The 16,741-nt window shown below is 54.6% G+C and overlaps 1 protein-coding gene across 1 annotated transcript in view; it reads left to right on the forward strand.

Moving 5' to 3' along the window:
• The window catches only part of NSF (N-ethylmaleimide sensitive factor, vesicle fusing ATPase), a 45,895-nt gene that overhangs the window by 17,996 nt on the left and 11,158 nt on the right, over positions 1–16,741 (forward strand). The window contains exons 11-17 of the mRNA XM_078866039.1: positions 1,466–1,540; positions 2,036–2,223; positions 3,065–3,160; positions 4,716–4,872; positions 10,633–10,766; positions 12,591–12,657; positions 14,108–14,187. Coding sequence (XP_078722165.1) covers positions 1,466–1,540; positions 2,036–2,223; positions 3,065–3,160; positions 4,716–4,872; positions 10,633–10,766; positions 12,591–12,657; positions 14,108–14,187 — 797 coding nt within the window. The remainder of the gene's footprint in view (positions 1–1,465; positions 1,541–2,035; positions 2,224–3,064; positions 3,161–4,715; positions 4,873–10,632; positions 10,767–12,590; positions 12,658–14,107; positions 14,188–16,741) is intronic.

Raw genomic sequence — 16,741 nt, forward strand, 5'->3', positions numbered from 1 at the left:
GCAAGTTGTGATCGTGATAGAGGGTATTAACATATGTTAATTTATTTTTAAACCTCGTCCAACTTATCCCAGTTCACCGACGCTCTTGGATGACGAGCACCCAGATAGGACGACAAAATATTCCGGCCCACTTTTTCTTCCCCGTCTCATCACCGCAGCCTGACTGTTCGCCGTCGGCAACATTTTTAACTTTCTTTTTTCCTACCGTTGTTAATTAAGTTGGAATCAAAATTTTCCTTTTTCGCTGCCATTTCTAAACTCCTATACATATGTGCGCGTGCGCTTGTGTGCACCCTTCCTCGTTGCTAATCCACGTGACCAAATCTGTCGGTGGAGCCCAGCGCACTGTGTCCGTGGACAATGCGGCTGGAATGAATGAATGAGCAACCTCTCCATCGCTCGCCCAACCCCAGCCCGCAACCGCCTAAAGCGTAATTGAATTTCTGCTGCAGGCCAATGCGATCGGCGGGGTTTTTTTCTTTTTTGCCGGTCATAAACCGCATCATTCCCTCCCTTAATGACTCTGTAGCCAGGAGACTGGGAGTGGTGGGGGGGTTACGGGGGTACGGGCGTCTTTCCACCCCCTTTCAAAATTGCTCCCAACTCCAGAAATGGGCGTACGAAATCGCGTTTATCCCCCTTTGTCAGCGCCACCGTTACCCCTGTCCTCCACGCCCAGCGCCTTTGTGTCGGCGATCCCCGGGTGGTGAGAGATTGTGACTGGCTGATCGGGCGCGCACAAGGCATCCCCCTCACACTCGGCCGAGCAGCGCCTTGGAAAAAAAAACCCCGCGCCCGATATCGGGTCTAGGAGCCGGCGGCCAGCGCGGGAAATATTTAATTTAACTCCCCATTATGTCGCTGTTACCTGGAATTTGCCGCTTTGTCGCGAGATTGATGGGGCACCCCCCCCCCCCCCCCGCTGCTCCATCCGCCACTCCAGATTTACCCGGCACCCTGGCAGCGAGCGACCCAAACCAATCTAGAGTTTATCCCCGCGTGCGTGCGTGCGTATGTGCCCCCGTGTTTGGGGAACGGCAGTGTACCGGTTGGCGCAATGCGCTGCGAAGCCCTGCCACCCGAGTTGGATTCCCGCTCACGGCCAACATCGGTGACCGATGTCTGAACTGGTCCTGGGGCACGCACCTTGGGCCGACTCGGCCTTAAATGAGCACATGGTGCGATTCATCAACATCAGCACTGCGGAGACAAATGTGAGCCGGGCATGGTGCTGTGTATGTTTGTGTGTCTGGCTATCCGGATGTGCCTGTGGTGGAGCGGTGGTGCAGTGATTAGCGCACTTGTGTATGGTCCTCCCAACCCCACCATGACTGAACAGCAGGGAGAGGCCTTCCATCGCACTAAACGTTGAGAAACCCGGTCCGACGACTCCACCTTGGCCTCACCTGTGGGCTTCACCTTTCCCCCCCCCCTCCCGCTCCTGTGCCGCGTGTCACCCCTCCAGGAATGACCAACCGCCCCGACCTCATCGACGATGCTCTGCTGCGACCGGGGCGTCTGGAGGTCAAGATGGAAATCGGTGGGGACGTCGCGCGTGTCGTGCGTTTTGCCGTTGACTTTTACCCACCGCTCGTGCGTGTTTGTGCTGCACGTAGCGATTATTAGCAACGACAAATGCTTTATTTTAACGGTCGTGTCGTTCAGCGCACCGTAGAAGTTGTGTCACGCAACGGGGATTTTATCGTACGGTGGCGCGGGAAACCGCAGACTAAGCGGGAAGGCAGCCCGAACCGGCGCCAACTATCGCCCAAACTCTGTGGTCCTCTGTTTGTTTGGCTAACGCACAAGGAGAGAGATAATCGACGACTGGGGTGGAGAACCTGTTCCTAGCCGAGGACCGAATAAGGATTTTGTGATTTGTCCTTCGTTACGATAGCCGAACTTCACATTGTCATAGTCACCTAACGTTGTTGCCGTTGTTGGGTCTTCTTACACGCACGGTCCCTTGCATTCACCTCCTTCCCCCCCCACCCACCCACGCCCTCCCGCGCCGACCCGCTCTCGTTTCCCCCAGGTCTCCCGGACAATAAGGGTCGCATCCAGATCTTGAACATCCACACGGCGCGCATGCGTGAAAACGGGCTGCTGGCGTCCGACGTGGACGTCAACGAGCTGGCGGTGGAGACGAAGAACTTCAGCGGCGCCGAGCTGGAGGGGCTCGTGAGGGCCGCGCAGTCCACCGCCATGAACCGCCACATCAAGGTAACCAACCGCCAGTGCCGATCACCACCATGAACTGCGAGTGCTGGCTGCCGATGCGTGCCACGGCCCCCCGCAGGAAGTAGGTAGGATTTGTACGTCGGGAATTGATTGCGTTACCACGAGGTCGAAAGTGTTTGCATTAGCTCCTGACCCAACCGAGGTTGAAAACGTTCCGTCATCAGCTCCGTCTGGCTGTCCGTAACGGGGCAGGGGTGTCATGTTGGGGGAGTGGGGGCCACGATATCTCTCTTACTGATGATCCGGTACGAGCAAACTTCATTATAAAGCTGTGTTGCTACTCGGGAGTGTGCCTTCTTGAAAATTGGCCAAATTGATTAAAAAAAATTAGGGCTCGCCCAAAAGTTTGGAGAGAAGTGGTAAGTCATCCAATGTACTCATGAGGCTCACTGGCTTGGCTTCCGAAAAAAGGCACAATCGGCAACACCTGGCGCGGTTCGGCAGTGGACATCGGCATAAGGGCGCCAAGGTGGCGAGATGTTAACTACCTCGCCTGGTATACAGGAGGTTTTGGGTTCGATCCCGACCGTGACGCCTGCTGCTGCTGTATATTTGGAGTTTGCGTGTCTCTCTCCCCACGGTCGCCTGGGTTTTTTCTCCGGGCCCTCCAGTTTTTCCCTCCACATTTAGAAACACGCTTTTAGAGTATTCTGCTGCTGTAAATTTCCACACGATGAGCATCTTCGTTGAGATATCAATTTGTGGCCAGGTCGCTTCTAAAAAGGAGCCATACAGTTAAGTGGGTTTTACCTGGTAAAATAAAAAAAAATAGTTTAGTTTTAGTAATGACGTGTGAGCGACGTGTGCGCACGGTGCCCAACAGGCGACCACCAAAGTGGAGGTGGACATGGAGAAGGCGGAGCGGCTCCAGGTGACGCGGGAGGACTTTCTGGGAGCCCTGGACAGCGACATTAAACCCGTAAGTGCACACGGCCACTGCGGGGTTCGCAGCTTAACCTTGTCACGGCATGCGCGCGTGCGTGTGCGTGTGTGGTATCTGGTGCGGTGTGTCAACATCGCCGTTGGGGAGACAAAGACGGATGGGAGTGGTGCTGGCCACCAACCCCGTTGTGTGCCGTGCCAGCTTTCATCGGTGCTCGCTAACAGAACTTGCGTGTGGCAGTGTAGTGGATAGCACTCCAAACCCGACGATCTGAGTTTGATATCCCCTCACGGTCAGCACCAGTGACGATTATCTGAACCGGTCCTGGGCCTCCCCTAGGTCGACTCGGCCTCAAATAAAAGTACCTGGTGCGGTGTGTAAACATCGCCACTGGCGGAGACAAAGGCGGTCGGGCGTGGTGTTGGCCACCCATACCCCTCGTGTGCAATTTGTGGCCTTCATAGGTGCTCATTAACAGCACTTGCCCCAACAGTCTCTTAAGGCTATATGGGGGATATTTTTCTCTGTTGTTTCCGCACTTATAATCACGATACTTGAATCTGAAATGAGAATAAAACTCGCAACGAAACCTGACAACAAGATGAGATGACAGAAAACTTTCCATGTGGCCCGTCGGCACGGTGGTTGTCATCGGCGTCAAACTCCTAAACCCCATCTGAGTACGGAGATGGGTAATATTTAGTTCATCTTGTGCCTCGACCGACACACGCTGCGAAATAAATTGGTCCACAGCGAGCTTTGAGGTTACAGACCCACAACGGGCCCTGACCGGTAACCAAGGTGTGATATCCGTTGTAGTGGGGAAAGTCAACGTCACTACAGGAATGTCAAGATGACAGCTTTGAGTTGAAATGCACAGAAGTATATCTGCCTGACATAGGAAGTCATTTTTAAAAAAATATATATTTGGAATACGTCTGCCACGGAGTATTTATTTTCTACAAAATAAGATCACGCGAAACGTACGTTAAGTCTGGTGGGCCTTAATGATAGCATTTCGCTGCAAGGTGGAATATATTTCCACGTTATTCTCGGTGTATCGTATCGGGGTGCAATGCTGGTCCATCCTGTAAGTTTCAGTTGTATTTGGTGACGCGAGTCGGTAACATTCAGCCACAGGCTCCTGTGCAAGAGAGACCCATGGAATACCTTATCAGAGATTTCACATTGTTAGCGTACAGAACAACAAATAATAAAAAATACAGAACAATAATATATATGTTTTAATACAACAGAAGGGTGACACGGTGGTTCGCACATTATGCTATGAAACCGGGTGACCCGGGTTCGATTTCTGGCCGTGGCAAAACATCAGTGGCGAGCGATATCTGAACCAGCCGTCCCTACTCTCCACCGACCCGCCCTGACCAGCGTGGCGAAGTACATGTCAAACAAACGGACTGTGGAGCAGTTTCGACCTGCTGGCTAAATACAAGTCTGGAAAACCAGTTGGCTCAATGAATACACGAATGTAAAACCTGTTCATTCCATCATTCTGTTCCAAGATCAGAGCTGTTTTTATCGTTTACTCACCGGGCGCAACTCACACCTGCTCGCGTGCCCGTCACAGGCGTTCGGCACCAACACGGAGGACTACCAGGGCTACATCATGAATGGAATCGTGAACTGGGGCGAGCCGGTGCACCGCGTGCTCGAGGACGGGGACCTGCTCGTGCAGCAGGCCAAGATGAGCGAGCGCACGCCGCTCGTCAGCGTGCTGCTCGCAGGTACGGCTCCCGCTCGCGCCAGACACTCATCGCTCACATTACACCGCTAGCTAGGAGGGCTGTTCGTGGGTACGGCTTTCACGCGTGCTGGCGTTAGACACTCATCGCTCACATTACACCGCTAGCTAAGAGGGCTGTTCGTGGGTACGGCTTTCACGCGTGCTGGCGTTAGACACTCATCGCTCACATTACACCGCTAGCTAGGAGGGCTGTTCGTGGGTACGGCTTTCACGCGTGCTGGCCCCAGACACTCATCGCTCACCTTACACCACTAGCTAAGAGGGCTGTTCGTGGGTACGGCTTTCACGCGTGCTGGCCCCAGACACTCATCGCTCACATTACACCGCTAGCTAGGAGGGCTTTCGTGGGTACGGCTTTCACGCGTGCTGGCGTTAGACACTCATCGCTCACATTACACCGCTAGCTAGGAGGGCTGTTCGTGGGTACGGCTTTCACGCGTGCTGGCGTTAGACACTCATCGCTCACCTTACACCGCTAGCTAAGAGGGCTGTTCATGGGTACGGCTTTCACGCGTGCTGGCCCCAGACACTCATCGCTCACATTACACCGCTAGCTAAGAGGGCTGTTCGTGGGTACGGCTTTCACGCGTGCTGGCGTTAGACACTCATCGCTCACATTACACCGCTAGCTAGGAGGGCTGTTCGTGGGTACGGCTTTCAGGCGTGCTGGCGTTAGACACTCATCGCTCACATTACACCGCTAGCTAAGAGGGCTGTTCGTGGGTACGGCTTTCACGCGTGCTGGCGTTAGACACTCATCGCTCACATTATACCGCTAGCTAAGAGGGCTGTTCGTGGGTACGGCTTTCACGCGTGCTGGCGTTAGACACTCATCGCTCACATTACACCGCTAGCTAAGAGGGCTGTTCGTGGGTACGGCTTTCACGCGTGCTGGCATTAGACACTCATCGCTCACCTTACACCGCTAGCTAAGAGGGCTGTTCGTGGGTACGGCTTTCACGCGTGCTGGCATTAGACACTCATCGCTCACATTACACCGCTAGCTAAGAGGGCTGTTCGTGGGTACGGCTTTCACGCGTGCTGGCGTTAGACACTCATCGCTCACCTTACACCGCTAGCTAAGAGGGCTGTTCGTGGGTACGGCTTTCACGCGTGCTGGCGTTAGACACTCATCGCTTACCTTACACCGCTAGCTAAGAGGGCTGTTCGTGGGTACGGCTTTCACGCGTGCTGGCGTTAGACACTCATCGCTTACCTTACACTACTAGCTAAGAGGGCTGTTCGTGGGTACGGCTTTCACACGTGCTGGCGTTAGACACTCATCGCTCACATTACACCGCTAGCTAAGAGGGCTGTTCGTGGGTACGGCTTTCACACGTGCTGGCCCCAGACACTCATCGCTCACCTTACACCACTAGCTAAGAGGGCTGTTTGTGGGTACGGCTTTCACGCGTGCTGGCGTTAGACACTCATTGCTCACCTTGCACCACTAGCTAAGAGGGCTGTTCGTGGGTACGGCTTTCAAGCATGCTGGCGTTAGACACTCATCGCTCACATTACACCGCTAGCTAAGAGGGCTGTTCGTGGGTATGTCGAGCGTGCTCACTGGCGCCAGGGGCTGCTCGCCGCACCCGAGTCGCTGCGATCCCCGGTTTCGCCACTCGACTACTGCGTCGCAGGTCACACACCACAGAGACCCATAGACTCACGTAGAGACCCATAGACTCAGGTAGAGACCCATAGTCTCGCATAGAGGCCCACAGTCTCAGGTAGAGACCCATAGTCTGGCGTAGAGGCCCACACACTCTCGTAGAGACCCATAGTCTCACGTAGAGACCCATAGTTTTGCGTAGAGACCTATGCCAGACAGCCTCTACAGAATAACTATGCCCACCATTCCTGTGCAGCGTGTTGAGATACGTGTGCATTTGCACGCTGCGTGTATACACATCCACACTTTGTCGTGCTGTACAGTAGCGTTTCATTTTATGACCGCTTAAGTGCACTTAGAGCGTCGGAAAAAATGTGACTGCAGTGACGTCAACCGTTCGGCTGTCACAATCCCAGTTTGTTTAAGAAAAATATATATACACGTGCGGCGGCCGTCCCGTAATAAGTCCAACACAGCGGCGATGCTATCAATACGTCGCATCGCTTATTGCCGCAGCACGGGATAGAATTTAATTAAAACTAATTGTTACTTGCTGTGACAGGGCTGACAAAGCACGCTGGCCCTGACAGATTGTAGATTGATGGTGAAGATAGTGGCCACAATGAAGCTCTTGATGGCCCTTGCCTGCGCTCCCAGGCCCCTCCGCTTGGTGCGCGGTCGCACGGCGACTGGCGTTCGCTCGCTCGCGTGTGCGTTCCCTCGCGCGCGCGCTCTTGAACGAAGCGCTAATTATCCGACCTGCGTCGCCTGCGGATGAACGATTGCACGGACGGACGGACGGGACGGACAGACTGGGAACTTGCGAAACACGGGCCGTGCGTGTAAAACGATGCACCTGGGCATCAACCTGCTTCCTCCACCCCTCGCCGCCCACGACACGACACCCTCCCCCACCTCCTCCCGCCTCCGAAAACCCCCACCCAAAAACCACCCCGGGGGTCGGTTAGCGATGGAGCGAGCAAACTGGCAACGGTGATTTACGCGAATTGCGCTCGCTTTTTATAGATCGTTCGTATGAAGTCGTCGCGCTGGGTTAACGCGACGTAACGGGCGCACGCAAGTTTGTGGGATAATTAAAGTTTGCTTGGGCAGGACGCGTCGCTAGAAGCGATGATGGCCGGTGGTCTAGACTTAACGACGAAGGAGGCGGCCAAAAGAGGGAACGCGCATGAGTTCGACATCTAGTTGCTTGGCGAGACGTTCGTACTGCCCCGTAACATATCCTCATCTTTTGTCATCGGCTCCCTGACCCCTTTTCATTCACAATTCCACAAAACTTGTTGTTCCCTCTCCCGTAAAGCATCTTGCGATGCCGTTGTATTCTGGACGCTCTCCCCTTTTGCGTTTCCCACGCGAAAATCCGCCCTGCGCCGAGCCTGGCGCAAACGCGCGCCCCCCTGCTGACGCGGCGGCCACACTGCCGGCGATCCGGAGCGGGACGGGTGGGTGGGTGGGTAGGTGCGTGGGCGGGCGGGCGGTCAGTCAGGCGGGCGGCAGGCAGGACGGGTGGCGCGGTGACGACGCGCGCCGTCGCGAGATGACACGCGGTTTCACGTCTCGCTGCCGACTGACGACTGAAACTCTCAGCGTGTGCATGCACGTGCGTGCGTGTGTGCGTCTGTGCGCATGTGTGCGCGTCTGCCGATGGGTTTGCACGCCGACAGACGGACAGACACATGGGTGGGCAGATAGACGGATGGACGGACGGATGGATGGGTGGGCAGGCAAACAAATGGACGGATAGACTGATGGACATATAAACGGACAAGGGACAAGTTGGCAGACGGACGCACACACTTATACCTATATAATGTATCACTGTAAACGCAGCGATAAGCATCTGGTTACTGGCTTGTACATACACATAAAAGACAAACACACAAAGATCCCCCGTATCGCCTTAACAGACTGTTGGGGCAAGTGCTATTAGTGAGCACCTATGAAGGCCGGCACTGCACACAAGGGGGGGTGGTTGACCAGCACCACGCCCGACCACCTTTGTCCCCCCAGTGGCGATGCTTACACACCGCACCAGATATTCATTTGAGGCTGAGTCGATCTCGGGGATGCCGAAGACCGGTTCAGATAATCGTCACCGGTCTTGACCATGAACGGAAATCGAGCCCGGGTGGCCAGATTAATAGCGCAGCACGCTAAACGGCTACACTACCGCTCCCCATACATATATGCACGTCAGCATCTCAACGTCCAACATTTACCCGTTGCACAAATAAACGTGAGCTTTCAAAATGTACCGCAACGCGTGGCGAAAACGTGTGCACGAGAAGCGATGGCGTAGCCACTCGCTGCTCCTGCGACGTCCGGCGATCCGAATTCGCTACGATCCTCTCCTGGGCTTCAGCTATAGCTCGCCTCGGTATGAAATATATACCTGGTATGGCCACGATGTGGTCGCGAACATCGCCAGTTGGCGGAGACAAAGGTGGCGCGTGGGGCGTGTGGGTTCGTGCTGGCCTCTACCGCCGCCACCACCACCTCCGGCAGAAAACGCGAAGAACGGTTTTGAAACGTGGCGATATAGACAAAGCCGCCCATTGATCGTAAACAAATAATTTAATGAAGCGATCTTTATCGTGCATGTCACTGCCGGTATCTTCGTAGCGATTCAGGTATCGAGTATCCGTTGTACAGTGTCGGCGTTTCTGCGTACGCACGGGGTATGCGCGTGTCCTCTCTAAGCCCGGTCGGTGGACGTGTTGCGTACCGGCGCACGTATTACATACCAGTGCATTATTAACATACTGGTACATGTCACGTTTGGACTTGAGTGGTGACGTGGCCCAGCGGGTAGTGCGTTCGGCACAGTTCGAATCCGGCAGGCCACTTTGGTGAATTTCTGCAGGCGTGTACTCGCCGTATAATACACGATGTCTGCTTCGCGCAGCGGCCGTTTCAGATCCCTGCCCCCTTGATGTCGTTCGCAAAAGAGTCGGCCGTTGTGCTCCTGCGTTGTGGTCCAAATTGTTTAAAATTGGTGGAGGGAAACGAGTTACTCGATTGGGACTGGCAGACTGATGCCCTAGGTCACTCCTGCGAAGAGGGTTAACCGTGATCCCTTGAGTTATCCCCGTCTGATTCAACAACGCGACCAGGGTTGCATTGTGGGGGTTTTTTTTTTTTCGTGGGAGGGATCGAAAAGGCTGCCGTGCAAGGGGCGCGAGGAGGGGAATGGACAGCAGTTGGTTGAAGTTCAAGTTCGTTACGTTCAACCCAGGTGAGGGCTCAAGAGGCTAGCAAAGAGGAGTGTCGTTTGCAAGCGTGACTTGGGTCACCGACATGACAAGGAGGAGGGAGGGGGGACCACCCGTTCTGCGGAAGTTGACTGAAGGTGGTTGATTGTGTTCCCTGCATTGCTCGGGTTTTTTTGGTTATTCTATCTCATTATGTTTCGACCAACTTGGCCGTAAGGAAGATTTGTGGTTTCTCAGCGAGGCAGACATACCGACTTTTGGAGGCTTACGAGATAATTTATTAAAGGCGGATATGTGTGCACTGTATGTGCAAACGTGTGCGTGTCTGCATAACACGTGCCTCCGCGTGTCCGTAATTTACGTCTTTAAACGTGCAGCCCTGCGTCACTCCACTGCTGGATGAGGGTCCCCCCCCACGCCTTGTGGGTCCAGCGCGTTATTTGACCGTATTTCCCTACGCCGGTCAGTGCCGGTTGCCGTAGGTTACGGAGCGTATACCCGGAGGCGTGGAAGTTCGGCGCAACAATGATAGATTTTTATTTTTTTTGCTGCGCTGCCATCTGCCGCCCACGCCGCAGCCCCGCAGCAGCCTATGGCAGCCTCAATCATGCCCGGCGGTCGCCCGTTCCGGCGCCGTCCAGCCTCTCGCCGCCTCTTGGCGTCTTGAGATCCGACGTGATTGGCCGCATTCCGGGTGACCCGGTCACGGCGGTGTTGAGCACGCATCGCGCGCTCGACATCCGTTGTCGCGGTTGCTCACTGCGGTGCGTCCCCTCGATCGGTCGGTCGGTCGGTCGATCATGCGCGTCGCGCGGCCCAGCCCGTCGCGACAGCTGTGGTGTCGGCGGTCATTAACGGACGTGGTGGTATTCCCGTGTGTGCATGCGTCTGGCAGGCCCGCCCAACAGCGGCAAGACGGCGCTGGCGGCGCGAATTGCCGAGAAGTCCAACTTCCCCTTCATCAAGCTGTGCTCCCCGGACAAGATGATCGGCTTCTCGGAGACCGCCAAGTGCCAGGCCATCAAGAAGGTGGATCGATCGCACGATCTCGATTCATCACACGCTGCTCGATCCCTCGGTCGCTCGTCCACCCGCCCGTTCGCTGACCTTGTCGACCACTCGCGCGTCTGCTCACCCTTTGACTTGTCAACCCCCACTCGCTCGCCCACTTAGCCGCCCACTCGCAATGACACCCGTTCGTACAGACGCCTACCCATTCACCTACTTGTCAGCCACTCAGGTCACCCGCTTAATCGTACACCACTCGCCATTTCACTTGCCAAACTGCTCACCCACTCACCCACCCACTCAGCCACTTATCCACCCGCTCACTCGCCAGCACACCCATTTGTGTACATGTCTACTCAGTCGCCCACACACACCACCCTCCCACATACACAACCACTTAATGTTTTATGTAACCGCTCACTTGCCCCTTTTATGCCCGCACCCACTCACGGGCTCACTATTCCTCTTGCTGAATCACATGCCTGCCTCGTCACTCACACGCTTGTTCACCCACTCGTTATTATGCCTACTTGCCCACTTTGCTCGCTCACTGATCACCAATTCACTCGCTAATGCACCGGCTCACCATCTCTCTCATCAACACACTCACCTTATCACTCACTCACTCATCCACCCACTTACATAAATATTTACTAACTCACGCACTGGGCCGTGCACTTACCCACCCACTCAATTGCTAAGTAACCTACTCACCCATTTATGCACTTACATATTCACTCCATCACCCACTCACTCACCCACTGTCAAACGTGTTTCAGTCTCACCTGCTCGCTTGCTCAGCTTTTGACCAATTCTTCGCTCATGTATGCACTCACCCACCCGCTATCTGGCCCACCAACTCGCTCACTCGCTCGCCCTCTTGTCTACACACTCCGCCGTGCAACACAACTGTGCATGCGCTTACCTCTTCACCGGTGCCATCACTCGTGCAACTCGCTCGTATATACAGGAGTGCGTAGACGCTCACCCACTCCTGCAATCAACCACACGCTCGCCTATCCACCCGCTCACTCATGCATCCACCAAACTTTCTCAGTTATCAACCTACCCGCTCACCTGCTCACCCACCCGTCCACATGCATGTACTCGATCAGTTATCCATTCACACATCCACCAACTCCTTTTAGTTGTGGACCTACTGTTCATAAAATTCAGTCATTCATGCAGTCATCCAATCATGTGTCTATATACTCACCCACTCATGCACTCACCCAGGCTCCCGATTATACACCCACCCACCGACTCGCTCACTCGCCCACCCGATCGCTCGCCTTGCCACTGCAAAGCGTTTATCAATCACTGCCACTCTCCCATAAACTACGTGAGGGCAGGGAAACGCTCGCATGAGGTGGCCGCTTTTCAAAATTAAATTGCGTCGCCACTCACCCGCGGCCCCCCCCTCGCCCCCCACTCCCGGCCCCCCCACGTCACCCACCCAGCGGGCCACGCGTCGTGCGACGGGACGCTTGTTTTGCTGGCCCAGGTTAGAGATAACTATTAATAATGGCGAGGCAGCGCGAGATAGCATCGGTAATTTTGTAGAGCGCGAGCACCCAGGGTCGTGCGTTTGGCCACAAAGCGCCGGGTCTGAGCCAAGACTCATTACGCCACTCATTTTGAGACAGATTATTCCGCTGAAACGAGTTATTAGTGGCTCGTAGTCATTTTCTCAAGAGATTACCTGCTTCGTGTCTTTCCGTTTTTTCCCCCATCTTCTCCTTTGTGTTTTGTTTTGGGTTTTTTTTCTCTCTCTCTCTCTCGTGCCCATTTTAAAGCGTGATTGTCACTGTAAATAAAACTGCCATTGTCTTGCGCGGCCGGCAGACTTTTGACGACGCGTACAAGTCGCAGCTGAGCTGCGTAGTGGTGGACGACATCGAGAGGCTTCTGGGTAAGGGCTGCAGCCGCCACCTTCACCGCCACCGTCCGCACCAGCGGCAGTGGCAGCAGCACCCACCACCACCAGCAGCAGCAGCAGCATCAACTTTGCCACCAGCACCACTGCCACGATCAGCAGCAGCATCACCATCGCAGCAGGCACCACCAACATTATCAACGGCACCATTGTTACCACTGTCACCAGCACCACTATCACCAGCACCACCACTTATCACCACCATCAGCAGCAGCACCATTGTTACCACTTTAACCAGCACCACTAGCAGCCCCACCACTATCACCAGCACCACGAGCCACGGAATCACAATCACCAGCAGCAGCAGCACCGCCAAAATAACTTGTACCGCTACCACTATCACCAGCACCAACCACCAGTAGCAGCACCACCTTCTTCTCTGTAACAATGCCACCTGTCGCCAGTACATGTTGCATCGGCAGCGTATGTGGCATTAAAACTACAACTGAAATTATCTTCAAATTCATTGGCCAATGAGCCCTGTACAAGATTCATGTTTCCACTTGTTTATTAAACATTTAAATAATTCGACTGATTTCAGCTTCAGTGGCTTCAGCGGCAAGGTGCAGCCTTATTGCTATGTGGGCAGGAGCTTTTGCAGTTGTTTCACCTTGAATTGGTATCATCAGGAAGTTCTAGATTTTAAGCTTTCGTGACTGCAAGGATTCATACTCTTAGTTTTTTCGGTAAAGTCATGTAGGTAAAAAATGAAATAAAATTAATAAAAATAAAATAATAATAATGAATAATAAAAAATCACGACGTTTCGGAGGCAACACAAGTCTCCGTCATCAGGTGGGACCATCACAGCTAAATACATCATGTGGGACCGTCACAGCCAGATTTGCTGCAAATCTGGCTGTGACGGTCCCACCTGTTGACGGAGACTTGTGTTGCCTCCGAAACGTCGTGATTTATTATTATTTTATTTTTATTAATTTTAATTTCATTTTTTACCTACATGGTGACTTTACCGAAAAAACTAAGAGTATCATCAGGAAGGCTCGACCTCGCAAACTCCGCAGATAAAGAATTGTGCCCTGCCTGCCGCTCTTCCCCATAGCTGCCTTCAAACCCATGGCGGAATTCTGTTTTCACGGCGCCCAGGTTCGCCCTGCGTATCTGGGGAGGCGATAACTTTGTGCGTGCGTGCGTGCTTGTGTTTGTACACACGCGGAGGTGCGCGTGTGTTCACACGCATGCGCTGCCCTACTAGCCCGGAAACCGGAGTTCAATTCCCGGTCACGGCTAACGTCGGTAGTGAATATCTGAACCAGTCCTGAGGCCCTTTTGGAGAGGCACAGGCGGCCGGGCGTGGTTCTCGCCACACCACCCGCTCGTGGGTCTGGCCGACCTTAATAGGCGCTCGCTAACAGCGTAGCTTACACCGAGTGTGGGGGGGGGCGGGGCTCGCTGTCGTTGGCAGACTACGTTCCCATCGGCCCTCGCTTCTCCAACCTGGTGCTGCAGGCGCTGCTCGTCCTTCTCAAGAAAACTCCGCCCAACGTGAGTACAGCGTTGTGGGGATCGCGCGGGGTGACAAATCTCTTTGTCGACATTGGGATGCTGTTTGGCGGAGAGAGAGGTGGTGGAGCGCGGGGGTTGAAGTTGGCAGAGCACCGCGGCAGAGACGTTGCGCCAGCTTCGCTTGGCACGCTTTTGCCGCGCTAATTTTTCTTCCACACCCCCCCCCCCCCGCCCGTCCGTGTAAAGTAAAAAAAAAACATCGCCGTCATTTAGCCATTCGTTGGGGGGGGGCGTCGGGGAGGTCTTCTTGCTCGAAGGGTCTCCCCGACCACGTCCGCGCGCCTGGCTCGCCAGACTTCCTCGACTGCGCGGAGCGCTCAAGCCTCGTGCTGACCGCTAACTCTGGCCGCCGCTTGCACTCTGCCCGGCCGTTCCGCGTGTCGCGTACTAAAGCAAAACAAATCGCCGTGGCGCCCAATGTTTTTTTGCGCGCATAGTCCTCCGGGGGCAGGGGGGGTGGGGGCAGACGACTGAAAACGTTCTCGGCCTTGACAGCTCGGCGGGCACGCACGCACGGTCGGTTCTCAGCTCGCCGCTGCGGAGTGAAAGGGGCAGGCCTCATTTAGGTGTCTCCGCGCGCCACCCCTGTGCGGTAAAATAAAGGCACCGTGCGAGTGAATGCGCCGGGGGGCTGTGAGGGGTTTTTTGTTGTGCGCGGCATTCCGGCGCGCCGGCGATCCCATCTCCTGCCGGGCGTCACTTCCCTGCTTGCTTGTGTGCCGTTTGTGTGGCGGCGGCGGCCGGATTATGTAAATGTTCAGCTGGCTGCCTCGGCCTGGCCCCCCCCCCCCCCCGATCCCCCCACGCCCGCAGCGCTGGGAAAAATGAAAAAGGTGGCGGCGACGTGGCGGTCGTGACGACGTACCGCGGTGCCGCCCGAGCTGGTGGCTCGCTCGCTCGCGCTCACGCTCGCTGCCCCTGTCCCCCCCCCCCCCCCCCCCCCGCTGCCCCCCTGCTGTTGCCCACTCTGCGATCCACTGTGACCGACACCAGCCACCCCCCTCCCTCCTCCTGTGCCCCCCTACCCTTCCCCTTGCTCTTCGCTGCACTCTACTCTCCGCTATTCTCTACGACCACCGTAGGGCTTAATTTCTCAAAAAATCTCGTCCGGGTGGCCAGTGGCCTGGAGTAGGTGGCGCGTGACTAGCAGCAGCAGCCACAGCCATCGCCAGAGGTGTACTTGGATACCTTGTGAAGTGAGCCGGGTGCGGAGATAGTTTTCAGGTTGCCGAACTGGAATTAATCCCCGCTCCGACGCACCCTCCCGAGCAAGGTTGAGTCTGGTTCATACTTTTAGTTGCTAGAATTTCGGCGGCCTGCAGCCACCTTATCTTGGCTTCTGCGGAGGGCTTCTCAGCGCTTTGCGCCTCGCTCGTCACCCCCACCGATGTCCTCTTCTTCCCCCCCCCCCCCAAATGTGTGCAGATAAATCTGACTTGTATGTAGGGTGTGCCGACAAGATAATGGGTTTTTTGGGGGGTTTGGGGACAATTTTTGGAAACCTGTGGGATCAACATTTTACCCCCAAATCTGAGGGGAAGGGTCCACTTTCTGTAACTTTTCGATTCAGGCCTTCTGAAAGGCTCTTATAATTTATTTGACGGACAAACGGAATGCTGGGCTTTCATAAAAATAGATGCGATGCTGGTTTAGCACGCTTTAGCGAAGGCCTCCTCAACCCATTGCCATCTCTCGCGGTCGACTCGAGATTCATCCGGCACACCGGAGCTGATGTCGTCACTCGGCACCTCCGATTAGCACGGTTGGCTACGTACGGCGCGACAGAAGTTTTCAACGGTCAAGACGATGTCTCAAACCTGCATGTATTCTCCAATCACGTCCGCGTTCCTCATCCGCTTGCCGCAACAGCCGATAGTCGCTGATTGATTACTTTCTTCATTAGCCCCACTGGGATGTGGCTTTCCATTGTCAAGGTCAGTTTTCCAAAAGCGCTTCGAGTGACGGTAACGGAAAGCATTGTTGATTTGTCATCGTTTTTTGTTGTTTATTCACCCGACCTTGTATGCGTACGTTTACAGAAGTAGCAACTTTACACCTGTTGTCAACACGTTTGGTAAAACATCAAACGGAGGGACGAGTGTAAAGCGTCGGCATGGATAAATTGCAGCGTTTCCCTGTGTTCTTAAAACCACAGTGTTGCTGAGAAGCACTGGGACACTTGGTAAGTGCTTTCGGCAAAAAGTAATTGTCCTCTCTAACTTAACAACCCATAGGCCCAGTTCTACGACACCGTTGACTCTAATCCCAGTAGATTACATACGGCCAGATGGACACTTTGACATGCTCTGTGAAGTTGGGTACACTTCACAGTTCTTCAGCGATGGCTTATTCTCGGGATTATGCACAACCTGTGATGCGCGTGCTATCAGTGACAAAATCTGTAATTCTTATAAATGTAATTCTTATAATTGCCGCACACACTGTCAATCACAGCCCGTAGCGCTTACAACGCACGTGGTGTCAGACACACGGTCTACGATAACACACATGCTGTCAGTCACGATATTATAAC

This window comes from Lampetra fluviatilis, chromosome 21 (assembly GCF_964198595.1).
Source record: "Lampetra fluviatilis chromosome 21, kcLamFluv1.1, whole genome shotgun sequence".
NCBI classification, from domain to species: Eukaryota; Metazoa; Chordata; class Hyperoartia; order Petromyzontiformes; family Petromyzontidae; genus Lampetra; species Lampetra fluviatilis.